Source organism: Penicillium taxi (assembly GCF_028828555.1).
Source record: "Penicillium taxi strain IBT 34144 chromosome Unknown utg000005l_segment0_segment0, whole genome shotgun sequence".
NCBI lineage: Eukaryota > Fungi > Ascomycota > Eurotiomycetes > Eurotiales > Aspergillaceae > Penicillium > Penicillium taxi.
Window position 1 is genome coordinate 4,848,521 of NW_026643207.1, and position 25,718 is coordinate 4,874,238.

The 25,718-nt window shown below is 43.9% G+C and overlaps 10 protein-coding genes across 10 annotated transcripts; 4 read left to right on the forward strand and 6 right to left on the reverse strand.

Moving 5' to 3' along the window:
* Positions 1–1,725: 1,725 nt before the first annotated feature.
* N7495_009075 (F-box protein) lies at positions 1,726–4,004 on the forward strand (the record flags this gene model as incomplete). Its single annotated transcript, XM_057211726.1, has 2 exons — positions 1,726–1,786; positions 2,314–4,004. 2 exons carry the CDS (start codon positions 1,726–1,728, stop codon positions 4,002–4,004), a joined length of 1,752 nt encoding a protein of 583 aa, XP_057061269.1.
* Positions 4,005–8,754: 4,750 nt separating this feature from the next.
* Positions 8,755–10,544, reverse strand: N7495_009076 (GTPase domain-containing protein; the record flags this gene model as incomplete). Its single annotated transcript, XM_057211727.1, has 2 exons — positions 8,755–10,298; positions 10,349–10,544. The coding sequence occupies 2 exons, from the start codon at positions 10,542–10,544 to the stop codon at positions 8,755–8,757; spliced, it is 1,740 nt and encodes a 579-aa protein (XP_057061270.1).
* An 896-nt stretch (positions 10,545–11,440) lies between these two features.
* Positions 11,441–13,026, forward strand: N7495_009077 (uncharacterized protein; the record flags this gene model as incomplete). Its single annotated transcript, XM_057211728.1, has 4 exons — positions 11,441–11,469; positions 11,518–11,639; positions 11,703–11,790; positions 11,907–13,026. 4 exons carry the CDS (start codon positions 11,441–11,443, stop codon positions 13,024–13,026), a joined length of 1,359 nt encoding a protein of 452 aa, XP_057061271.1.
* Positions 13,027–13,957: 931 nt separating this feature from the next.
* Positions 13,958–15,239, forward strand: N7495_009078 (uncharacterized protein; the record flags this gene model as incomplete). Its single annotated transcript, XM_057211729.1, has 4 exons — positions 13,958–14,195; positions 14,254–14,580; positions 14,628–14,737; positions 15,000–15,239. 4 exons carry the CDS (start codon positions 13,958–13,960, stop codon positions 15,237–15,239), a joined length of 915 nt encoding a protein of 304 aa, XP_057061272.1.
* Positions 15,240–15,783: 544 nt separating this feature from the next.
* N7495_009079 (uncharacterized protein) lies at positions 15,784–16,838 on the reverse strand (the record flags this gene model as incomplete). The annotated part of the gene is made up of 4 exons (XM_057211730.1): positions 15,784–16,050; positions 16,109–16,218; positions 16,279–16,632; positions 16,688–16,838. 4 exons carry the CDS (start codon positions 16,836–16,838, stop codon positions 15,784–15,786), a joined length of 882 nt encoding a protein of 293 aa, XP_057061273.1.
* Positions 16,839–17,155: 317 nt separating this feature from the next.
* Positions 17,156–17,625, forward strand: N7495_009080 (uncharacterized protein; the record flags this gene model as incomplete). Its single annotated transcript, XM_057211731.1, has 2 exons — positions 17,156–17,317; positions 17,422–17,625. Coding segments are annotated over 2 exons (366 nt in total), but the record flags the coding sequence as incomplete, so codon positions are not given.
* Positions 17,626–18,134: 509 nt separating this feature from the next.
* Positions 18,135–19,937, reverse strand: N7495_009081 (MFS transporter; the record flags this gene model as incomplete). The annotated part of the gene is made up of 2 exons (XM_057211732.1): positions 18,135–19,090; positions 19,142–19,937. 2 exons carry the CDS (start codon positions 19,935–19,937, stop codon positions 18,135–18,137), a joined length of 1,752 nt encoding a protein of 583 aa, XP_057061275.1.
* Positions 19,938–21,776: 1,839 nt separating this feature from the next.
* Positions 21,777–22,631, reverse strand: N7495_009082 (pyridoxamine 5'-phosphate oxidase family protein; the record flags this gene model as incomplete). Its single annotated transcript, XM_057211733.1, has 2 exons — positions 21,777–22,513; positions 22,568–22,631. The coding sequence occupies 2 exons, from the start codon at positions 22,629–22,631 to the stop codon at positions 21,777–21,779; spliced, it is 801 nt and encodes a 266-aa protein (XP_057061276.1).
* An 852-nt stretch (positions 22,632–23,483) lies between these two features.
* Positions 23,484–23,747, reverse strand: N7495_009083 (uncharacterized protein; the record flags this gene model as incomplete). The annotated part of the gene is made up of 1 exon (XM_057211734.1): positions 23,484–23,747. One exon carries the CDS (start codon positions 23,745–23,747, stop codon positions 23,484–23,486), a length of 264 nt encoding a protein of 87 aa, XP_057061277.1.
* Positions 23,748–24,120: 373 nt separating this feature from the next.
* On the reverse strand, positions 24,121–25,419 carry N7495_009084 (acyl-CoA dehydrogenase family protein; the record flags this gene model as incomplete). Its single annotated transcript, XM_057211735.1, has 1 exon — positions 24,121–25,419. One exon carries the CDS (start codon positions 25,417–25,419, stop codon positions 24,121–24,123), a length of 1,299 nt encoding a protein of 432 aa, XP_057061278.1.
* Between the last annotated feature and the right edge of the window lie 299 nt (positions 25,420–25,718).

A 25,718-nucleotide genomic window follows, 5' to 3' on the forward strand; every position in this document is an offset into this window, starting at 1 on the left:
TTTCACGTCGTTTGCCTTCAGTATATAATTCGTCTAAACAACCATTACTGACGTATTCGATATATGTCCAGGCAATCATTTTATAAATAGCTGGCGTATCAACACCTGAAAAATCCCGAGTTTCATTCAACATTACAACATGCGTTACGTCTCGATCGAGAACGAATTCAGTTAGAGAGTGGTGAATAATATGAATAACACCATCCTCGCATACCTCTAAGAGGGGTCCACAAGTTGTTCGTATAGCAAGTTTCGTGTCAATATCATGACTGAGTCCACCGTGATCAGCTAGAAAGTCAATTATAACAGCAATGTCTTGTAGGCGTAGCGGTCGTGCAGCATGGATGACCCACTGCAATATAAGTCGCTGGAAAGAAGTCGGGGCTCTTAATCGATGGAGTTGCTCCTATAAGATCTCCGTGTACATATCTCTAAGTCCATCTGGGAGTCTCTCAATGCGCGAAAAATTGACTCTGGATATCAAAGTAATTCCTCCATCATGAGCCGAGCATATAGGAATAGACCTCTCCCTCTCTGACAAATCACTTGATTGATTTGGTCGATCTCATACTAAGATATATTCAGCCGAGTATATCTAAGTTAATGCGCAATGTAGATAGCAATGTTGGCATCGACATATTGACGATTAAGATGTAAATCAAGCATACAAGTTCTATTTAGATGCTGCTCAACATGAGGAACTCGGCGACTGGTTATGATCAACTTGATCGATTCCGGAGATTTGCGACCTAGGTTGAGCAGGTCATGGATGAACTGATGATGGATGAACTGATCATTTTCCCGCGCTATTTCATCCAGTGCATCGACAACATAATACAATTTTCCAATAGATCGCATGGAAGTTGCTATACAGCTCCAAAGTAGATCATATAGAACCAATTCGACCGATAAATACTACTTTAGGATATTTTCCAGCTGTGACTGAAGCAAAGGTAAATAGCAAAAATCTTGCATCAGCGACCGCAGGTGACGGTTAGTCTGGATGATTTCGCGAAAGAAGAAGAACAAGACGGGACCATTTTCAGCCTTTCGGAGTCGACTAATGAGGCTTGCAGCGACAACAGACTTTCCACAACCTAGGATCCCCCCTGATCCAAAGGTTTCTAGGGGAGTCTGACTGACTCCATTCACGGTATTGTTTCGTATCGAGAATCATTCACCGGTTCCTTAGGTGTCAGAGTCTGTAGGATTGAGCCATTCTTTGATATCTTTAACATTCACATCCATAACGAAGTTGGCTCAGAACTGACCAAAAGCTGAGTTGGAGTTGAGTTAACTAGATGACCCCTGCAGAGTAATCCGTATTTAGCCAATTAGAAGTGTCCTCGCACCATATGAAAGCTTTGATTGAACCATAAAAGAGTATAAATTACTCACATTTAAATGACTATTATACTCAAGATTTAATTAAGAAATAGTTAGATAAGTAGAATCCAAAATTAATCACATTTATGAATGATCAAAAGTTCTAACCAGTGCCAGTCCATAAACAATTGTGGCTAATAAATTCATTCTGTATATTAAAAGGAGGCATGAAGCGGTAAAAATACCATTTCTTTTCAGTACTGAATTGATCTTGCTTTATAATAAAATAAAACATGTCGTGTTTATATTCTAATCAAGTGAATTCTCGAGCTCCAAGTTCTCCCCATATCAATATAATCATTGTTCAAGTTGTAAGAGGATATGGTGATGTCAGCACAGATGAATGGTACTCGTAAATCCAAGCCAATTATTCCTCTGCCGAGTCCTGCGCTGAGAAATTGTCCTCTCCACCTTCCTTGTAGATCCATTTACAGGCAGGTTTACTTCCACCAAGAGACTCGATAGTCCCGGCGATACATGAATCAAGAACATTATTCTCGCCATTATTCTACATTGCTATTGTAGCCCATCGGGCGGTATCAACAGCAATATGAATATCTGCTGAAACGTCACACTTTGATAGCATGTCGGTAATGTCGGTTTTGATGTTGTCTGCCTCTGGCCAACTTATACCCCACATAGCAAAGATATACTCATCATAATCGGAACCGTAGTTGTCCAAGGCCGTATCTTCGTTTTCAATAACATATTTCGCACAATATTCAGTCGCAGTGGGTACAGTGACTGTTGTTTTCGTTGTTGTTGTTTTTGATGTGATCTTGGTACTTGATTTTGTCTTTGTATATGAAATTCATCAGAACATTCATCCATCCAAATCTGAGTCTTAAACCCTAATTCACGCCCTGAATAGTCCAAACTCTCTCGCTGCCACACGAAATAGCAAACGCTGTGGGCCAAGGACGCGAGGCCACAGCGCATCTCCCAACGCAGGTGGAGACCTGGGAGCCCTGGGGTGCCGTTTTCAATACCATAAGCGGGTAGTACGGGCTGTGACGTGGCGGAGTAGGGGGTTTCCGGTATTAAAGATTCAGCACATTCTCTCACATGCGAAATCCCTCATTCAACATCCTGTGTATTTCACAAACGAATTCAAGATTACCGGTGCTACATGTTTTTGTATGCGAATGCAACGCAATATGTCAATCGCAAGCTTGCCTCTAGAGCTTTTGACTCGTATCTGTGAGTATCTAGAGCCTCAAGATTGGGGCGCGCTCAGGATCACTTGTCGCCAAATACACGGCAACACACTGGAAGCGTATACAACACGATACTCCAAAAGAATCTCACTTATTCTCACCCGTGAAGGCCTTGACTGCCTGGAGCAGATTGCAGCCAGTAAAACAATTCGTGGCTCGGTTAAAGAAATTTGGATCATTCCGAACTTGTTTGAAGGCTGGACACATTTGGACAAGGAAAGTCTCACAAATATGTATACTTCAGAAAACTACAGGAGATTTGGACTCAGAGTACCAAAAAACATCGAAATGAATCAAATGCAGGCTGAGCTTGATGCTCTATTTACCGTCTTCGAGGCTACAAGGACAGAACACCGTGCCATTCTCGAATGCTCAGGACTCTTTAGTACCCTTCAGAGATGCCTACCGCGTCTCGAAAACGCTGTCACCCTTGGGTTACGGTGTAGATTAACAAATGTCTTTTTTGATCATGCAAAGCCCAGTAGCGATACAAAGCACGCTAGCTTTACCTGCTTAGGCTTACGTGCATTCAAGAGCCGGTTCAAGTTTAAGCAGTCTCCAAGGGTTTATGAGAGAATACCGTACCTGCCTTTTGATTTGGCATTCTCACGACTACTTCACGCCATAATTGAATGCAGTCGAAAGGTCCAAGCTCTCTATACATGCGGCCAATTTTCTTGCGGCATGAAGTTAAACTCTTTTCAGCTACCAGAGTCACAGTATCAATTGATGCTTCCATTCTTAACAGATCTAACGACTCTACATTTATGTATTCGTCTTAAAGATCACGAACAAAAAACATTCAACGAAGACACCTTTAAACATCTTCTTAATGTTCTGGCCACAGTTGCACCGACACTAAAGACCCTGACATTTGCCCAATGGAGTCCTATAGAAGAATTGTCTCCTCTCTACTTCAAGGATCTCTCTCAGAGAATTCGGTTCTCCCAGCTAGAAGAACTTCATCTTCATTCGATCGAGGTGACGGTAAAAAGCCTCGAAGAATTTCTATGGACAGCAGCGCCAACCTTGAAACGACTGAGTTTGCGCCTGATCAGTTTAGTTGATGGGATAACATCAGCGCCAGATCTAGGACCTCTGACTCAAAATGAAAGTAGTTGGATCCCTTTATTATCCACCCAAGTCAAAAATGAGATGCAGGGGCTCTGGAAGCGCATTTTTGAATTTTTGACAGATCATCTCAAGCTGCAATATGTCCGATTGTCCATGCTTGGGTACCGAGGAAGAGATATAATGTTGCAAGATCACTTATATACAGAACGCGGGCAGCCGGATGCACAACCTTCTCCTGTCTTGAATCCTTCAGGCTTCTATTTTGATGCTGAGAGGGCAAGTATACCCTTCAAAGAGTGGATCACGCAGCTTCAGATAGAGATGTGACATCGGACGAACTTAGGAGATATGAAGCTCCAGGAATTAACAAAATCCACTTACGGCAACCAGCAGAAGAACTCCAGCATGAGGTAAGAATCGTGTCGTTTTGTAAGGGTGTCATTGTATTTCCTACCTAGGTAATGGTCCTGCCACCTTCTTCCGCAAACTTTATCACAAGGAATGTATATATATACCTAGATCTCGATGGGGTAGTCTCGGGAATCGTCTCGGTAACGTCTTCGATTGGCCCCTGAGTCTGGGTTGACTGCCGGGCGCTACTATTGCGGGTGCGGGGAACCATCTTAACTTCTCGATATCAACTCAAGAGAAGAATCAGAATTGTCAAGGTTTACTTGAAATGATACAAGAAGAAGGATTACAACAATATGGTGTGGTATTGGCAAGATTAATTCTTGAGAGAATCGAGTGGGATCCGTCCATGTATCGTATTCATACTGTATGGGGAATCAACTGAAAAGAAACTCAAAAATGCCAAGCCTTACTAATCTAACCTAGGATTAGCGTCTTGGCATTGAGATTGTGTCAAAGGACCGATTCCAAGTTTAGTTTAGTGCATTATTGGTCAGCTCCCATACGCTCTTTACTACAGTAAATTTTACTGCTGCAAATACACACATACATATTTGACTAGTTTGTTCCTATTTGCTCGCACGAATCCACTATTCAGTTCTCATTTGACAGTTATGAGCCCGGTACGCCGATAAATACCCCGAGAAAAACATTCTGAATTACATTCAACCGAGCATACCATTGGGATTTCCCTACATTGAACAGTTTAGCCTGTGTCCACCATGTCTAACGATATTAGACTTAAGGATGAAGCCCAATGGCATCAGTGGTATAGGAAGGTGAAGGTACTCGCAATCTCGAGCAGAATCTGGGAATACTGCGATCCGGACCTTGACGAGGACCGCCAGGAGCTAAGACGGTAGGACCAGAGCCGACCGACTACCCAACCTTACCAATACCGATCCCGATAACTGGAGACGAAGCTATCAAATCGAACAAGGCGAGAAGACGTGCCTGGAGAGATCAAGTTGAAGATTTCAAATACCGCGCATCAGTCTGGGAGAGGAGACAGAAAGCCATCGAATCTGTCAACGAGTATATCCTAAAACACCTGGATTCAACTCTCCAAAAGCTCGTTTTAGACTATCAAGAGCCACATGAACGACTCTAATTTCTCAAGGATCGTTTTGGCGGCTCATCAACATACAAAGCTGAAATCTTCGAAAAATGGAATCTGTCAACGAATATATCCTAAAACACCTGGATCCAACTCTCCAAAAGCTTGTTTTAGACTAAATGCACCTTTCAGAGTAGGCTTTTGGTCTTGGTTTTGGGCATAGTGAGTGGTTTTGAAGCTGTCCCTGAGTGTCCGCATCGACACATCTTGGCCCTTAACCACTATTTTTCCATGCCACTTCTGCCACCATATTGGTTGAATGGTTCTTACGAGACGAAGAAACACCCATGTCGCCTCTTTATCCCTGGAAGAGAGGATATCCTCTTCCTCTGCCGACCGGCGCGTATTTTCCCAGCTATCTAGCCATGTGTTGATCTCGGCACCATTTGGGCGAGTTTCCATAGCGAGATGCCATTTTTCGAAGATTTCAGCTTTGTATGTTGATGAGCCGCCAAAACGATCCTTGAGAAATTAGAGTCGTTCATGTGGCTCTTGATAGTCTAAAACGAGCTTTTGGAGAGTTGAATCCAGGTGTTTTGGATATACTCGTTGACAGATTCGATGGCTTTCTGTCTCCTCTCCCAGACTGATGCGCGGTATTTGAAATCTTCAACTTGATCTCTCCAGGCACGTCTTCTCGCCTTGTTCGATTTGATAGCTTCGTCTCCAGTTATCGGGATCGGTATTGGTAAGGTTGGGTAGTCGGTCGGCTCTGGTCCTACCGTCTTAGCTCCTGGCGGTCCTCGTCAAGGTCCGGATCGCAGTATTCCCAGATTCTGCTCGAGATTGCGAGTACCTTCACCTTCCTATACCACTGATGCCATTGGGCTTCATCCTTAAGTCTAATATCGCTAAACTGTTCACTTGTAGGGAAATCCCAATGTATGCACGCTTGAATGCAATTCAGAATGTTTTTCTCGGGGTATTTATCGGCGTACCGGGCTCATAACTGTCAAATGAGAACTGAATAGTGGATTCGTGCGAGCAAATATGAACAGAGTAGTCAAATATGTATGTGTGTATTCGCCGCAGTAAAATTTGCTGCAGTAAAGAACGTATGAGAGCTGACCAATAATGCACTAAACTAAACTTGGAATCGGTCCTTTGACACATTGTCACCACCTTTATTGGGCCAATCAATTATCTATATAGCATTCTACTCCGACCCACATCATCGAATAAGATACATTCCACTCATTTCCAGTGCTTTTTGTAGCATTCGGCTTTCATAATTGTTGCAGCAATGGACTCTGCAGCAATGAGCATGGACAATGAATTCACCAAAGTATCTCATTACTTCTAGATAATTCTCACGTAGAAGCGGGGTCGAAGTCCTCTGCTGTATCTCTCGTTTGTCGTCGATTCAAAAGCCCTAAAAGAGGTAGTGGCGTCAGAATGTTTGCTTCAAGTACCAATTTTAGTGAATTCCCATCATCTATTTAAGCAAAAAATAGCTGTCTATTGCTCTGAGTTTATTGTGAACGTTGCTTAACAGTAAAAGCTGATTCTAGCACTCCTACTAGGTTAAGGCTAGCAACAAGATGGCCGCCCTTGCAGACTTGGACTATAATTCTCCAAGGCTGTTTAATGGCTTCTCTTCGCATTTGGAACCGGGCCATACCTTAGAGCTCCAGGATCCTCTTCCTAGTTTCCCTCTTCGCTACTGCGGTGAAATCGTCTGGTCTGGTACAGAAATGACAATGAAACAACACGACTGGATAACAGTTCTGGCTGAACAGGACCAAAGATATGTAATCGAGGCATTGCGTCATTTCCAAAGTATGATATTAGTGATCAGTCAATCAATCAATCAAATAAAATCGTGCTTACATGCCTCATTTGTGACAGGTTTGAACTTGGGTCCTGAATCGCTAAGCCCTGAAACTTTTCCTCTTCCACAAGGACTGCGTAGTTCACTGCGGAATATCTCTTACGATGTGCATAATGGGCGTGGATTCAGTGTTGCTCGCGATTAGACCTAGATCTGCTTACAGATGAGGAGAGTGTCCTGGTATATGCTGGAATATCATCACACGTGGCGCTGTTGCGTGGGTTTCAAGATAAATATCGACAGAAAGTGATATGTAAGTAGCGTCAAGCTGGCTCCCAAAAGAAATTAGTCCCTAACTCCCATAACCAGGTCATGTTATAAGTGAGGAACAATGACCGGGAGCCGAGGAACAAAATTTGCGGCCGGCTTTCACGAACGGAAAACTTGTGAGAGTATTTATTTTTGCACTGTGGTGCTGAACTAACTTTGTCATTAGGCATTTCATAATGATCTTGGAGATATTCTTAGCTTGTTCACGATGGATATTTCAAGCACCGGCGGGTCAACCATGATCGCTAGCTCGCCTCTCATATATAATGAACTCGCAAGAACACGTCCAGACTTATTAAAAGAGCTGAGTAAGAAATGGGTTTCCTTCGGGTGAGCCAGCTTGCCGGGTAGAAGATGTTCATGATGCTAATTTCCAAACAGCTCTCAGAATTACCATACAGATGGGACACCACTTATCAACAATTCACCTGACAACAAGCTCATTCTCCAGTATTCCCGACTTCCCGTCACTGGCTTTTGAAATAAAGAATCAAACCCGACTATACCTGCCCCTACTGAGAAGCGCCTCGAAACTATGGATATGATCGAAGAGTTAGCTCGGAAACATGCCCTTTTCTTGAATACGAAACGAGGCGATATAGCCTACATCAATAATCTGAGTATCATGCACGCTCGAGAACTTTTCGATCTAAACGCAGAAGGCAACCCACTTCCCTCTAAACGTCATCTCGTCAAGATGATGCTGAAGGACCCAGAGCTGAGTTGGGACTTACCAGAGTCTCTTTCTTGGTACAGAGAGCTTGTTTTTTTGGATCCAACCAAGAGTCTGGAGATAGGGTTGAGAGTTGGCAGCTAAAGATACCCTGTTCTGACGAAACAGAAGAGGGTGAACATATTTGGGTTGGATCTGGAAGCATGGCCAATGGTTGAGATCATTTTAAGCCTCGGAATATTCACTGGCATCATGTGACGCAGTAGCGCCCTTACATAACCTGTCCTTTTGCTCTGGTTCTCTACTCTTTTTTTCGAACGTTCTTTTCGTCTTGCAGTCTTTTGCTAATATGTTCTTTGATTCGCGCTCAAGATTTCCTAATTATGGGATGAATGGTTACTCATCAGCACGAAATGCAAACTTCTGGAGGCATATCGTATAGAAACTCTTTCTTGGGAAGGAAGGAATATGTCAGAATCAACCCTAACTATGGGTGGATACAGTTTTATCCAATTAGAAATTTAGAAAAAGTGGTGGTCATGAGTACATCCACTTTTTAGGTTCGTACGAGGATTATATTTTTAGATGATTTATGTAAGAAATCTCCTTTATCTACCGAAATCTTGGCAGGGTATTTGAACAAGTATGATCAGAGTGTAAGAAGTAGTATGAGACAAACTCTTTCCTAAATTTGCTAGAAATAATTTAAACTATCGGCCCACTGTCAAGTGACAAGGGTTGATCGACTTCATCGTGTTGAGCCAGTGGTCACTATTTAATATCTGACCAATCTCTCAGGTTTCCCCGTGACGAGATCCCGACCGTGTTGGAATTCTGCAAGATGCTCAAACAGATCGTTCCTATCTGAGAAATACTCCTCGCATGTTAGGCAGGTCAGCCATGGGTCGATTTCTGGGATTTGATATTCGGCAGGTCTGGCATATTTCTCAGGCTTCCCTGTGACGAGATCTCGGCCATGTTGGAATTCTTCAAGGTGCTCGAACAGATGGTCCCTATATAAGAATTCCATCTTGCATGTTAGACATGTGAGGTATGGATCCACGTCGTGATGACTACAATTGCGGCTTGATGCTGTTGCTGTCGCATTCGCCTTTCCCTGGCATATAGAGCAATTACACCAAGCACTATCCTGTTCCTCAGACCACTCTTCGTTATTCGCGTCCTGATGAATTAGGCAATATTGCCTTTCCGGTTGTTGATTCTGGTTGTGTTTGGTTTGTATGTGGTCGAACAGCTCACTGATGGACGTGAAGGTCTCATAGCAATCTTGACATTGCATGTTGGATGTTCTCAAGCCTCTAATTTCCCGACTCAAATCCTCAACAACTTGGTTGCGTTGGCCTTGTATCTCTTGGATATTCTCTCGGTATTGCGTGCTGGATTTTTTCAAGTCTCTAATTTCCTGACTTAAATTCTCAACAGCTTGGTTACGCTGGCCTTGTGTCTCTTGGAGATCCTCTCGGTATTGCCGCATGATTTGCACCATTTCTTCACGATGCCTGCGATTTTCATTCTGCTGCTCCAGCAATCGCTCCTCTAATTGTCGGGTCTTCTTTTCGTGCATCCTCTCCATGCTAATCTTGAGCTCCTGGATCTCTGAGTCTCTGCGTCGAAGCTCTTTAGCTTGTCTCTCTTGGTCTTCCCGGAGAAGTTCGCGCATCTCGTGGTCCTTTTCCTCTTGAATCTCCCGGGCTCGCTCGTTGAACTCCTTTTGCATCTTTTCTTGTTCCTTCTGCAATTCGCTCTGTAGCTCCTGACCGGCAGAGGTTTGATCTAGATCTTTGTGTGAATCAACCATCTCCGTCTGAATGGCCAATTTAATCTCCTTGGGTGGCTTGATTGTATCAGAAGGTGTAAAGTTCTTTATGGCGGCCATTGCAGAGTCATCAGTGTTCCAATGTCTCTGGACTCGGGCGCCCCTTTCGACAAAATATCCCCAGAAATCGTCCGTAGTCTTCAGGGTTTTCTCACGGTTGTCGCCATCGACCTTATCTACCTTTTCCCAAAAGGTGGTGAGAAATATTACGTTCTTGATCCCTTCGGGGCCACAAAGCCTTTTGAACATGATAAGATTTCTGTGTGCACATCCACCCATTCGATTGTCGGAGATACGATGAAGGTATAAAATACCACTCAAGCGAATGTCCTCTTTATAAGTTGTTGTCAACCAAAAAGCAATCTCTTTGAGAATGTCTGTATCTTTACGATTCGTATCATCAAAGCCCGGGGTATCAACAAGATAGACGTTTACGTGCGGAGTGAAGGGTTTACATCGATAAACTTGAACCTCCTGTGTACCTATATTCAAGACTCAGTACTCTTCTCTCCTACATATCAACAAAACTCACAAGATTGCAGAGCGCCGGGATCACTTATGGCAACTTTCGTGTCCGTACAATGCGAGATGAAGGTGCTTTTTCCAGCGCCTGTCATTCCCATAATCGCAATATAGATGCTTCGTTCGTTTGATGGCAGTAGTTTGTTTGAGACTTGTCCATCTAGGAGAAACAGTGGGTTATCATTTTCAGACTTATTGATCGCCATGTTTTTAATTTGGAAGTGAAGATAGACCTAAAATGAAAAGTCTGATATGGATGAATTCAAGGTGGACATAAACAGGGCAGCTTATGAGTCTATAAACATGTTTACGAGGAGTTTGAGGCTGATTGGTAGACTATTGCGCCGTCCGCAATGAACTAGTGATCAGATCTCGCCAGCTTAATTGAAATGCAGCCTATTCAGTAACTGGTCACCGTTTCCGCACTATTCATAGACCCTATTGGTGGCCTTTTGACGCCCCATTTTTCAATTTTGGATCGCTTTTCAGCTTCATCTGCACAGTGATGTTTTTGGAAAAGCCACCGAAATAAAAATAGCTGTTACAGGCTCAGCCCATCTTACTGCCGACCCCGCACTATTCATAGGCCATATTGGTGGTCTTTTGACGCTCCATTTGTCAATTTTGGATTGCTTTTCAGCTTTATCTACACAGTTTTATTTCTGGAAAAGCTACTGCAATAAGAATAGCTGCTACAGGCTCAGCCTCCTTGGTTGACTGCTGGGATTCATTGCTATATCTGCAGCTAAACAGCTTATGGCTAGAACAGCCCCTCTTAATCTATCGTCTTACTCACCTATGTTGTGGATTCTTAGCGAAAAACAGAGGCTTTCTACTCTGACCACCCAAATATCACTCCTACTTCAAATAAAGCGATCTTCATTGGCTTTACTAAATCTGTCATGCCGAAGCACAGCCTCTCTATAGTGGCTATTTGGGAAGGGTTAGAGTAGTTAACATGATATGGATGACTGCATTAATAAGTAGGCTGTGAGGAAAACCACCTAAATAAATATATTGCTTGGTCATTCAAATTCTGTGTTCATTTGTAGCCTTGGAAACCTTCAATTTTACCAAGGACCTCAGGATACTTCGATTCAAGATGGATTCTATGAATAAAGATATGACACAGTATGCTGTCAGCCCATACTTCTTTAACCCTTCGCTAACATTATGTAGGATGTCTGATTTTTCCGCAGGTGTCGCGGTACTTGTTATGGGTATGACCGGTGTTGGAAAAAGCACCTTTATATCGAAGCTTATCGGAGGCGATACTGGTATTGGCCATGAACTGACATCTTGTGAGTACAGTACGAGGTCTGCTGACTCGTTTAAAATCTTTAACATCTATGAATATAATTTAGATACACAGGGTGTTGAATTCCATAGTATGATGGTCAAAGACAGGCCTGTGTACTTGGTGGATACACCCGGATTCAACGACACCTATCGGTCGGATTTTGAGATTTTTTCAGAAATTGCTTTCATTCTATCTCAGATCTATCGGCGGGGAATGAAAATAGCGGGCATACTGTATTTGCACCGTATCTCTGATAACCGAGTTTCAGGGTCAGCTTTGAGGAACTTCAAGCTTTTAGAATCTATGTGCGGCTTGGCTGCTGCACCCGGATGTTCCTCGTCACTACTATGTGGGACTCGATAGATGGGTATGAAGCACAACTTCGAGAATCGCAATTATTGACCACAAGGCAGTTTTGGGGGCGGTTTTTTGAACAGGGTAGTCAAGCAAAGCGATGGCGTGGTGGTGAGGGGTCCGCCCTCTTAATCGTCGATGAATTGATTTCATTAGGGGAAAGGGGAGGCTGTAAATCCCTCCTCATCCAAAAAGAAGTCGTTGACGAGGGAAAACACCTGAAGGAGACGACCGCCGGGCTAGAGCTTATGTCTGAGTACATCATAGCCGAGAAGGCATTGATTCAGGAAATGCGCTTTCTTCAATCAGACGAGTCAGTCTCTCAACACGATGCTACAACCAGTCTCTCAGAATTGAAAAAAGAGATCAGGGAAATGAAACAAGCACAAAAGAAGCTTAGAGTGTCAACTCAAGAACTGTTTGCTGAAAGGGAACATTCTTATAGCAAAGTGCTTTCGAAGATGCGTGATGAGCAACAGAAGCTTTCTGGTGAGCTCCAAGAACAGAAGCGACAATACCAGAGATTGCAAAACGAGATGAAGCGAGATGATAAGCTACACGCAGAAGAGAACGACATTCGCAACAAGAAAAGAGCAGATCTTGAACATCAAGAACGAATCGGCTGTCGCAGGAGAGACAGCATCGAGATAGAGTACAAAAAAATTCAAGAGGAGGAATCCCTTTTTGAAGAGTACCTGGGTGATTTCAAGCAAGAGAATGAAAGTAGCATGTCACAAATATCGCAAGATATGCAAGAATTGAGAAAACGAGACGTGCTGAAGCGAAACATATTCCCAATACTGGGACTTTTAGCTGGAGTGGGCCTAACTGCTGTTGGCACTGCCACAGGGTTATTTCCACTGGCGGGAGCTGGGGTGGGATTGACTGTGAGCAGCGCCAGTGAGATAAAGCTATCCCGGAAGGTCCGACATGAAGCATCACACGAGAACTATCATAGTTCATTTGTATCGAATTCCTCCACGACAACTTTGAATGGAGCGCAACTTTCGGGCTTTTTCAGTGGTAATAACTAACTTCTATAATAGTTACCATTTCTAGCATCATGAAATTAGTATTTTCTTTTCGCATAAGCTTCGCCTATAAGTAGCCCTAACATTATATGTTCCTACTCCCCATGCTTAATTATATGGATTCGAAAGATGGATATTGTGTCGAAGATCTATAGGTTTGAGATACCGCAAATTACATCAATTGAGCGTAATACTTGGCTGGCTAACGAAATTAAGCGTAGTGCTTATTGTCGAGCGTTGCACGGCCCTGTGGCACCCACACATGAAAATGTGTGATGCGCTCTTGGCACTGCTAAACTATACGATAAACGGGCGATTCTCGTTTGCGTATTGTGTAGGGGCAACGTTAGTTGTGGCTGCTACCAGTTCCGGGTAGGGAGAGAGGAACCTTACATTGATAATCAAGGCGACGAAACAGAAGAAATTGAGATTCACTGTTCCACATACATCAAGCTGGACAGGGGATATTGAAAGTTTGGCATTGTCAACATTATGGGCTGGGATATCTCTGGTCATATAGGAGCGACAAACGACCGATATACCTGGAGTGGGACAAATATGGAATAAATATATATTTAGTACATATGAACGTTCATAGTGAATTGGATTCTCCATATCTAGGATTTATATCATTAGATTAGTTCATTACTTACAACGAATTTACAACGTCTTCATTACGTACAAACCACATGTGCGAGATTAAAGAGATAGACCCAAGAAGATTATGATGGCATGAGCGGTTATAAATGAAAGAATAGTTTGATAAAACCATTATTCATGTCTAGAAGAGGACTAGCTCTGTTTTTTTAGGTTTTCCTACAATAGATTAGCTTTTGACGCATACGTCGATAAACAAACTATACCTTTTTCATCTTCGAATCTTTTGTTTCTGATTCCTAGTAACAACTGAATCTCTTCTTCGTCTTTCATAAACATGGCGTCTGCGGGGAGATGGAAGCGTCTGCTTCTTGATTTCATCCATGGAACCCACACTGTCGATTACGTACGTGATTTCATCACGCAGGACAACAAAATGGCAGCCAACAAGCTAAAGAGCGTCCAATTTTCAAAGATTACGCTGGGAGAGACCGAGAAATGGCTAAGACTGAGCCATAGCATAGATGACCCAGAGCTTGGCAATGTGGGTGACCTTCCAATGTCCCAAGAACTTGGTAAATGCAAGAAAAATGGGGAAAACATAAATGATATGTATACTGACTAGATCTTAAGTAAATGTGCTGAGAAAAATCGATCACGTTCTCAGCCGAAGTGGTCCATCTGAAGCCAACATCCGGATGTCGCTCAACATGCTTCTGATCTATGCCCACGACATGGCTTTCTCAGGTTTCCTCCGGTCTCCTGTCAGTATCACAACTGAGAAGACATGGGCTTATGGTCCCATACTTCATAGCACGGAGAAGATAATGATCTGTGGGAAACCTGATTATGTCGCGTGGTACGGAGAAAAGGAGGAGATCGCCGTGAATGTTCTCATCGTAGAAGCGAAGACACGGGGATCGGCTTCAAATGGCTTCTCACAATGCCTGGCGTATATGGGTGAGTACCATCGCTTTTATTATTATCTTCTTCTAACTTGTCATAAGGCATCGTGCATAACCTACGGAAGGAAGCAGACAAGCGAGACTGTACTGTCTATGGAACAGCATCGGACGGCGAAATCATTTACTTCTTGAAAATCGATAACAATTCTCAGGTAACAGAACCCATGAACTTTATTAGAATTCCTCAATCTTACCTTTGAACTAGTGGTCTTGTCGTCATTTTATGACATTCAAAATGCATTATCCTACAGTGCTTGGGCTTCTTGTCCATTTCTGTCGGAACGGTGACGTTCTTACGGTGCATATGCAACTAGTATTCTTGATGGAATAGATCTAGGTGCGTCGATGCGAAGCTGTAAGAGGTGTGTTATTCAATCTTATCCTCGCTGTAACTAAATAGACAAAACTCGCTAGATTCACTTCATGTCGAACCAACAGCATCGGAACCATTGGTCCTGTGCCCCAATTTGGTCTAGTGGTATCGACAATTTCCTTAAGGCGGCTGCAGTTATGTCCCCAAATCAGTCAAAGCGCTCCTCCAATGTGCCAGTGCCCATCACAAAGCATATGAAGGAACAATCAGATAGCACAACCGGCACCGCGGTAACTGCAAAGACCAGTCTCTACAGCGATGGTTACCCAATGTTGGACTGACAGGACTAGGTGACTTTCAAGGAGAGATAAGATGAGCTTGACAAGGGTTACATTTCTCGCTTTGCCGGCTCTCCTAGTCTCTTCTCTTTGTCCTATATCGATCAGTCTTCGTTCTGTTGATTCCTCCCCACCACAACTCCATTGCTCTTAGTTCCTGTCTCTCTTGGTCTCATCTCTCCTGGCTCTAAGCTCTCTTCTTGATCTCTCTTCTTGGTATTCCCTTATGGTTTTTTTATTTTCACTCTTCTGGTTCGCTTTGCTCGTTTTTCTTTTTCTTACGGAAGAGCCATCCATCTCTTATTATGATATCATGATAATTTCAGCTTATCCTTTTTTCATTAATATCATCTCTTGCTGCCGAGAGGTATTGAGATGCAATATTTATTTCAGCGTTTTTTCTTCCATCAGCTGATAAAATTTCATCATCTCTCCTTATGCATCGAATAGTTGAAAGAAGTGTTATATTTCAGTAGTCAAAACTGTAGCTAGTATGCTGTAGAGCAGCCACTTGACCCGTCATAAGGTTATTTAGCAGCAACAACTTTCAATCCTCGTCATATTCATTATCAGATTCATTGCTTTCTTCATTTGACTCCTCGTCATATATTGATTCTTCCACTTGAAATACCGACCAAGTTTTGAGCATAGAACTGCTACCATGAACGTTATCATTCGTTGTGGAGATTAAACGGGGCTCTTTAGATCCATTTATCTCTTCAAGGTTGTATAAAATAGAAGCTTTTGTATGGATATAGGCAAGAGTTTCCAGAATTTCCTGAGTATGACCATAATTAATGTCTAGCAGAGACCACTAGTAAAAGATTTTAGCGTCTGTTAATGTAAACCTATAAATACCTTGTAAAGCTTACCTGGCCCTCGCTATTGACTCGGATGAAATGGAACTGTTCATTGTCGGTCGCGAGACCGAAAATATCATGTTGATGTCTATTCTCGTACCGACGCTGTGCATATATCATGCCTAGATATAATCAGTCCGGATGATAAACCTTTAAATAGTAATATGGTAATTGGTACTTACCTATAAAGGCAAGAACCTGAGGTATGCCGAGAGAGGATTGTCCTAGCTCCTTTTCCACGATCACAAAGTTGACGGACGCGTTTTCTTTTCTGGAGTAGTAACTATACCATAGAGAAAAATCCGGGATCCCCTCTAGACAGTGTTCTTTCCCCTTATAGATAATTGGCGTAAAGAAAAACCGGCACTTAGACGAGAAAGGTACTGAATTCGAGTGATTATTGTGCTGACTGGGCGACTCTGGGGACGAAGAGTCGATGACGGACGCCAGAAGGATCGGCAGACGGAGTAGCAGAGCAATCTTATGCTTCCCATCAGATGTAGAAACCGAATCATCAATGATACTTATTACGTTATCTAAGCAGAATCAATCCGTCAGTAATATTTAATGATATTTCAGGAATAATCTTACTGCAGTCATCCGGTATTCTGGATGAAGCCTGGAACTGCACCCAGTCCGTGTTGTGATTTTGGGTCAGATGGAAAATTCTCTCAGCGTCAGTGATTTGCAAGTTCTCGACTGATACTATAGGAAAATGAAGTATCTGCTTTGATGAAGCCATTTTGAAGACCAAGACGCCGATTTGTGGTTGGAATGCCGGTACATGTAGCAGAGGAAGGACGAACTATGCCTAATTACTATTACGTCTGACATAGTTATTAGTACCAATCAAGTCGATTATCCCGCGATTAAGTAAACTCAAACAACTATGAAGTGAATTTAATAGATTTCTCGGATTTAGAACTCATTTTGATTTTATCGCAGAAGCGCAAGAACTGAGTTACCTCTTTCTATACGCATCACTTGGCCATCATCTTTCTCCCTCTTGTCCTTTTTTTATATGTCCCTTCAATCTTATCAATCGAAATGACTCCATAGTATCCCTGGTTCCACCCTGAGCTCCGCAGCATTGTCTTCGATGCCCCTGAGCCCTCTACCTGGATTGTCCTCGAACGCGTTAACGAACACGAGCACCAAAGGACTCCGAACACTCTTCTACTCTCTCCTATACCTCTGTTAAGAACTGGTGCAAGAAACACGGTGATTCTAGCAAAATCGCGTTTGTTAGGATATATAAGCAAGTTCCCCACATCGGCATAGAGTTTGATAATTATACTACCTGAGCTAAGTAAGCTCGAGCGTAGACTCCACCCGAGCTAGTGGTATATAAGACTCTTACTGATAAGCAGTCGAGAGTCACTCCCCGCCTCTTACGATATAGGGAAGAAAAGCAACAGATATTTATTATGGACACTTTCCTGATGATTGCCAAGACAACAGTATGGTTGACCCTCGAACTCCTTGTCTGTACTGGAATGATCAGCCCGTCAAAACCAAATGGCTCTTGAAGAGTCGACCGCTAGACAGTACAGAGCGAGCATTGCTTGCTGGTCATGATCAGGTCCAAGTCAGCATTAATCCGAAGTCGCCTTTCCATCTTGTATGATTTGTTTTCGCCAATCTAATTGTAACGCTCGTTGGCCATTTTGGTGGTATAGTGGACAATTGGAACTTCTTTCGAGTAGCTATATGATCCACCAGACATGATATAGTCGAACCAGTTTGCTCTATTGAGTTACACTTATTCTAGCTCACGTCCTCTTCGATATAACTTGGGAACTAATGAGGCTATAGTGCCTTGGTGCCTGGGTGCCTGATTTTTGCTTCATGCTAACCTTCATTAGGTAATATATATCACGTGATAGTGGGGGCTTGGCAAAAAATGGGTTTTTGGTTGGGTTTGGCCATGCCCAACTCAAAGGAACATGTCTAAAACATGGTGTCCCTATCAATTCCCTTGCTGGTATAACTGATTTCGAAAAACTATTTGCTATTACATATATGACTCCCTTGCATCCTATGCTAAGGTCCCCTCAGATACCGACACCTCCTCAGCCTCACTAGACACAGCAAACTTGCTCATGGAGCGAAGCTTAGCTCCATAATAATAGAGCAGCCAAATACCAATGATACCAGTAACGCTCAATCCACCCAAAAGACTTGTACCCCTTGCAATGCCCAAATTACCAAAAAGTGGATGTGCGAATAGCACACTTCCACATGCAAGGGCGCTGCGACAGAAATCGTTCGCGGCAAATAGACTGGCTGCATACATTGGGTAACTGAGCGGGATGTAGATGAATAAAACCTGCATAACGATAAAGACGGATCCGGCATAGATGGTTATTCCAATCGTTGGTACGATCCAGTGGATGGATGCGCGCGATGTCCAAGCGAAGAGGAACAGACCTATTGGTGGTCCGAATGAGGCGATTAGTGCTGGTATGAGCCGTTCTTCCTGAGGCCCGAGTCCGAATTTGATGATTCGTGGATTCGCATAGAAGAAGATGTAGGACCAGTAGATTGCTACTGCTATTAAACAGGAGACCATGATACAAAGGAACACTAGGCCGATTTCGCCAAGGGTCATGCCGTAGTATGTTGGGTAGACTAGCGGGAAGACCTCAAAGAAGGAGTAATAGATTGCGTAGATGATTCCGCAGTAGATCGTGACGAAGAAAACCGCTGGATCTTTGATGGCGATTTCGAGGGGCTTGATTAGAGCGTCGATTGCTATCTCGGAGACTTTCATGTTCTTCTGGTCAATCTCAGACTGGGATTGGAAACGGTCGTCGTTAAAGATTCTGCGGAGTCGCTGCGCTCGTCGGAGAAGGATGGTGGCTGTGCTAGTTTCGGGGAGGAAGAAGAACATGACTATGAGGACTGGGGCTGATGCCCAGATCGATTCAAATAGAGACCATCGCCAGGTCTCGGCGGGGACCGAGAAGCCACTTAGGAGAGGGCCGAGAGCGGCTGTATAAAGGTTAGATCAATACGATATTTGGAGTTTGTAAAATGACCTACGTCCACAATATGCTGCCGAAACCCATGCCATCATCACGTAGGGAAGAGATAACAGGCTGTACATATCACCTAGAGAAGCTCCACCTGATGCGAGGCAGGGAGATCCGAAGAAGCCCTGCAAGAAACGCAGGACCATCAGGCCAGGGAAGTTACCCACAAGAGCTGTAGGGATGGAGATTATCACGAATAAGAACATCGTCACGATGTAGACCGGGTTGCGTCCAATTATGGGGATTTCGCTCAGCGGCGAGAAGATCAAAGGACCGGTGCCGTAGCCGAGCACGTACAGCGACAGACCCAATGTCGCCAGCACAGTGCCGACACCAAATTCCTCCATGATACCTTGCTCAGAGGAGGTATAGATTGCAGAGGTAGTATACACGACGAAGGTGTATAGACAGATAATGAGAGCGACCATGCCACGTCGAAGATTGGACCAGTTGTGCGGATTCTCCGAGTCATCTGTGTAGTACCAGTCGACAAGGATCGCACCGTCTCTTGTCTTCTTGGGGGTAATGGGGATGGATTTGATCTTCTCCAGCTCATGCTGTTCATCAGCCTCTAGACGAGACTCTGTGGATGACAAGGTGTTTGAGTTCTGGGTAGTTATTCGGCTGATGCGTTCACTGTTTTGTCTTTGAGCCTCTTCTTGTTTTTCTGATGGCTCGTTCATCGATTGAATCCATACTTCTGGTAGTTGGAAGTCTGGGGATTCTTCGGGATATTGGAAGTATTTGTTTTTTGTGAAATAGCGAACGAGCTGCCCGAAGGGGGCTTCTCTGATGGTTGAGTTCATTGCGGTAGGACAGTATGACTTGAACCTTGGAAGTATTATTAAATTATAGAAGTATACACTTAAAGGAGAAAGAGATTTCAATTTGGCTCTACATCCAGCTTTATAGGTTACACAGAGCATTAATTGATGAATCTGATTGACCTGCAGCTTCATTGCTGTGTCACCAAATATGCCGAACCAAAATCATCTTTGCTGTGTAATCATCCAATCAGATAGGGGTATCTTGGTTGGAAATCAAACCTATCATGGAAAAGTGACTATTTCATGCATTCCAGGGTGAGTTCAAAACGTGGAAAGTGATGAATCATATTACAAATCAATGAGATATGAATTTCCGATTATTCTACAAGATGCACTGGAGTTGTAGTTCAGCCGTTCCCGAAGAAATACGAGAGTCAGATCCACCTAAACCTTATCTGATTACATATCAACTTAACGAACCTCACTTTTTTCTTCACATTTCCAATCAATGCTAGTATAGAATAACAAATCTTATTTTTGGAAATTCCTTGCTTCATGGACACCCTCGTACCCATTTACGCCGCCAACTGATCAGATATCAGACATGATGGTATGCAGCCTGCTCCCAGTACTTACGGCGTACTACGTTGAAGCGATATGACTAGTCACATCCAAATCAAGTCTTTGTACCCCTAAGCTCTAATCTCGTGTTGGGCGCAGATTTCCGGTTGAGATCCAGATCTTAGATCTAAGATTATCCATACTCCTTGGAACGCCTTGTTTTAAGCTAGATTAGGAGGATTTCGTATATCTTACTTCCCACCTGGACATGTGTCGTGCTGATTCTGTTCGTCTTTCTCGCTCCACGTGGAAGCTTGGCCTTTTTCCGGTCAAATTTAAATCTACACGAACGCGCTACACCGCTTATTTCATTTAGGTAGGATATGGCGTTATGGCATATGATATGCAAGCAAATCCAACGATGCAGAATGCACTGAAAATATTGTGAACCATGATATGCTGAAGAGCCGATATTCTATCGATCTACAGATATAGAGACTTGAACTGGAAAGAAGTACTTGATACTCATGCAATTTGCCCATCCTTACATGCCACCGTGCATTGAAAATCTACTCAGCTTTGTACCCAACTCTGCCCACCGACACCTCATTCAGTATATTCATCTGGGCAGCTTTTTCGGAAGGTTTGTCCGTGCATCTCAGATTCAGCATATTCAAGAGGCCCGAACTCCGAGAGTTTCGCGGACAACTCACGGCGTTCAACCTTAAATATGCAGCCTCTCGTACTTATCCGTCTTATTCCGAGGTTCTTGGCATAGATGTCCGTTGCATATCCTCTTAGTCAGAAAAATCAGCCCTCCTTGGCTTCCTACCTGATCGGGATGCGGCTCCAAGAGTACTATGAAGGCGCGTCAGGCTTTTGGTTTCACATGATTCAGGAATGCAAATGACAATATATGCAGCTAGCGACCTGAAGGCTTTCGTATAGTGTCTGCCCGACGCATACATCTCGTATAATCTCGGGTTCGATACTGCACTAAAAGATGCCATGCGAGAGCTGCAATATGACTATGAAATACTATTGCGTTCTTGGTATATATTCTTGTCATTTCGTTCTCAACTTCTTCACTGACTGTCGGGATGGGCCCGTGATGCCCAAGAACATGCTGAAATGGAGGAAAGACGTGCAACAGTCCTAGAAATTATAGTTAGGATGTGGAAGAATGCCGGTGGGCACCTCTGGAGCCTATCAGCTGTCGAGTTCTAGGCCTTGAGCCTCCAACATATCGGCTGGTTTCATTTATAGAAGAAAAGGAAACAAGATAATTAATGGGTTAAGCTCCATCGTCTAGGTAATCTAAAACGTCTCCTCCTTAGGAAGAGCAACCTCCACCGAACCCTCTGCCAAAGCACGATTCTCCACATTCTTCTTTTTAATGAACGAAGTAATATGTTCAGGAACTTTCTCAATCTTGTTACCAGGACTAGGAACAGGCTCGCCGAAAGTCTCCCAGACAGGAACAAAACCAGTCCAGATCCGACCAGTAATCTCATCATTGTCCGTATCCTTGCGCTCATCAGAAACACCTCCGTCGCGGATCTTGCCGCTACCATCCACAATCTTAACTTTCAGGATAACAGTCGATGACATCTCCGCACGGTCGGGCGGGATACGGGTATTCTCCCAACGGTTGCTGAGCACCGAGTTCGTGACTAGCTTCATGGCCCACAGCTTCTCCTCTTCGTCTGTGACGAGACTGGCATAGCCGTGCAGAATGGCCGAGCGGTAATTATAGCTGTGCGAGTTGGGCGTGAGCGACAGGATAAGTCCGTCTACTTTGCTGGTTGCTATACAGATTGGTAGACCCTTTCCATCGGAATTGCGCGCTAGGTTCATTATGCGAGAGCTTACATAACCATGTAGGTAGCATTCGAGTGGTTCGTCGATAGTTGCGGATGGGTATTCGAATGACCCCATCTGACCAATCATGGGCAGGATGGTTGGAAATGGATCCTCTGGGCCTGGGTTAAAGGATACATGTAGTACCTGGGAAATGTTGATAATTGAATGGATTGCGCCCAGGTCATAGGTTGCTGTAAGAGGTTAGTAATTGCGGTGGTGATGCGCAATACGATGAGGATTCATACCCCGGTGCTTATATCGGTTCACCGTGTTTGATAGTCCCTTGGGGTATGTGAGTGTTCGTCCCATGTTGATCTGAACAAAAGTTCAAAGATTTATGATTTGAAATGGATGGTACGGTGTGAAGGCATAGGATACCCTTTTATATCCCAATCTGAAGTTACATCTACTTATCTGTACTAAAAAGGGCAATGTTCCGCAATGCGGAGATCTAATCGGTGAGTTCTAATTGGTCGCCCACTGGATTGACTTAAACTTTTCTAATCGGAGTTCGCCTGTCACGAAGCATGATTGGTGCAAACCGCCGAAGGAGTAGTATGTTTGCTGAAGGGCTACAAAGGATGCCAATATTACTTCGTACTGAGCTTGTCAACTTCCTAAAATGGCCTGCACTTACTTCTGCATGCGACCCTTGATTGGTGTAAATTGTCAAAATTAGATTCCGCAGCTTCTCCGCGGTATAGGTTAGTAGAATGATTTAATGCTATCACTCTAATATATTCTCCTCGGTTATCTATCAGGCTGGCAGCTGTCATATTATAATTCAATTGAAGAAATGGACTTCGATTATACAGTGTACTTTCTACCCATCTGAGAAATCATTATGACGTATTCTTCCATAGAGACTAAACAAACTAGAGACTAAGCAGACTAGACCTGATTAAGTAAATCAACACTGAAGGAACTATTCCAACATAGGGCTGAAAACACTATATTCCATATATGTAGATACAGCTGGCTACGTCCCTTCATATGTTATCTCTACTTTCAGCACACCATCCACTTTCGCGTCCGCTGTCAATAGCAATTCACTAGCATACTCTAACCATGTCTCAAGATCTCATATCTAAAGCTCCAGGCTTCATGGGAGAAATGAGCATTCCCGGGTCTCTCAATGCCCTAGGAGGTAAGCGTCCTGTATTATTCGAAATGCTTGTAATAGAATGCGTACTGACCCGCATCAGAAGTCTCAGAGTCAGGAATCTCAGCCTCACGAGTCTCAACATCAGAAAATGACTCTGAAGGAAACAAGTTTCCAGATCCAGTCGATCTTGCAAAGGCTTTAAGAGCCGTAATTCGCAAAAGAGAGCGGAAGGAGAAGTTGAGAAGAGTTTTCCCTTGTTTAAGCTCCAGACGAACCTCACTGGGCTTTGTTGCCCTGATCACATTTTTCCTGCTCCTCATAGTGGGCTTCCTCACAGCCCTCATATTGTTCGCGATTGGGGTTATTCACCCGCCCGTGAATGAGAATCGGGTTTTTACTGGCAGTTACACGGCCAATATTAATTCGCCTGTGAGTCCTCAGTTCTCTAGGATTTCTTTACCAGACGAAACACGGGTTGACGTAGGGGAGAGAAACAGCCTGAATGGGGACAAAATTGTGGCTCGTTACTTCCGAAGTTGAATTGTCTGTCATAGAGAGAGAGAGAGAGAGATAGAGAGAGAAATTCAAGACACTCCAGTGTGTTTTCGCTACCTTCAAATGTTATATTAGAGTAAACTAGGAAAATATCTCAAAACAATCAATGCTGTAAATCTCTATAAGGACTAGCTAGACTCAATAACTCCGAGGAAGCTGGAGCACCTTCTCGCTTATATAGTTGAGAATCATTTCACGACTCACAGGCGCAATTCTCGGCACGAAACATTCTCGCATGTATCGCTCTACATCATACTCCATCGCATAACCCATCCCACCATGAGCCAAGATGGCCCTCTCGCACGCAATAAACGCCGCCTCAGCCGCCAGATACTTTGCACTGTTACAAGCCACGCCAATGGCATGGAGCGGGACCGAGCTGTCGGCTGAGTCGTAGAGCCGAGCTGCGTGGTATGTAGCCAGCTTCGCCGCTTCCAGCTTCATGTATGCATCAGCCAGTGGGTGCGCCACACCTTGATTCTGGCCGATCGGCCGTCCGAACACCACTCGCTCTTTAGCATATTGGGCTGCCTTTTCCAGGGCTAAATAACCCAAACCGAGCGCTTCGCCGGCTAGCAGGCACCGCTCGGCATTCATGCCATGCAAAATTATCTTAAATCCTTGGCCTTCTTGGCCGATGAGCGTGTTTTTATGTATGGGATATTTGTCCAAGAAGACTTCGTTCGCATCTACGGCGCGACCACCCATTTTCTTAATCTTGCGCAGGTCGAGCCCGGGATTCTCTCGGTCGAGATCGATACAGAATAGTGACAAGCCATTTGTCGACTTTTTGACCTCCTCTAAAGGCGTGGTCCGCGCAAGTAGAATCATCTTAGAAGCAACCTGTGCGCACGTAATCCAGATCTTCTGACCAGTAACCGAGTACCCGTCAGCGGTCTTTGTCGCGAAAGTCTTAAGCTTCAGCGTCTCAAGTCCCGTGTTCGGTTCAGTTACTCCAAAACAAGTACGCCAAGTGCCGTTGATAATCTTTGGAATGATAGTCTCAAGCTGCTTCTTCGTACCAAACTTGGCCAGTGGCTGCGTGGCATATACATTGGCGTGAATGGCCTGCGCCCCTGCCAAGCCTGCACCCGATTGAGCGATCGTTTGCATCATCATCGTAGCCTCAGAAATACCCAGTCCAGCTCCGCCGAGGGATTCGGGCAGTGCAATACCAAGCCAGCCATCCTTCGCCAAGGCGGCATGAAACTCGCTGGGGTCTTTCTCCAGTTGGTCGCGCTCTTGCCAGTATGTGTTGGGAAATTTTGAGCAGATTTGCGAAACGGCTTCTCGAACTGTGAGCTGTTCTGAGGTGAAACCGGTCAGTTCCATGATCGCACATCGTGCCGAGGTTGAAAATGCATGTCTTGGTAGGGAGGCGCGAATCTGTAAATGCCTTCGCGACTTGAGCATATGTTGCAATTGAAGTCGAGACATGCTGTAGATACTACTCGTCAGTTGCTGTATGTCAACTTGATTACTGTCTTAACTGGTTAGCACGGATACTTCGCTTTATGTCTGCTGGGCCCGCCGATGACAATAGCCGATTTGCCGTTCCCCGCATATTTGGACTGATAAGTATCTCGATTCTCAATTCAATTATCAGATGGATTCTGTATTGGTCAATAAATGTTGAACATTAGGTAATTTTGAGGCAAGATCAATATTCAATGTTTTTTTTTTTTTTTGTGATAGATTTGATATGCTGAATTGAACAAGAGTGCTCTCTAAAGAGA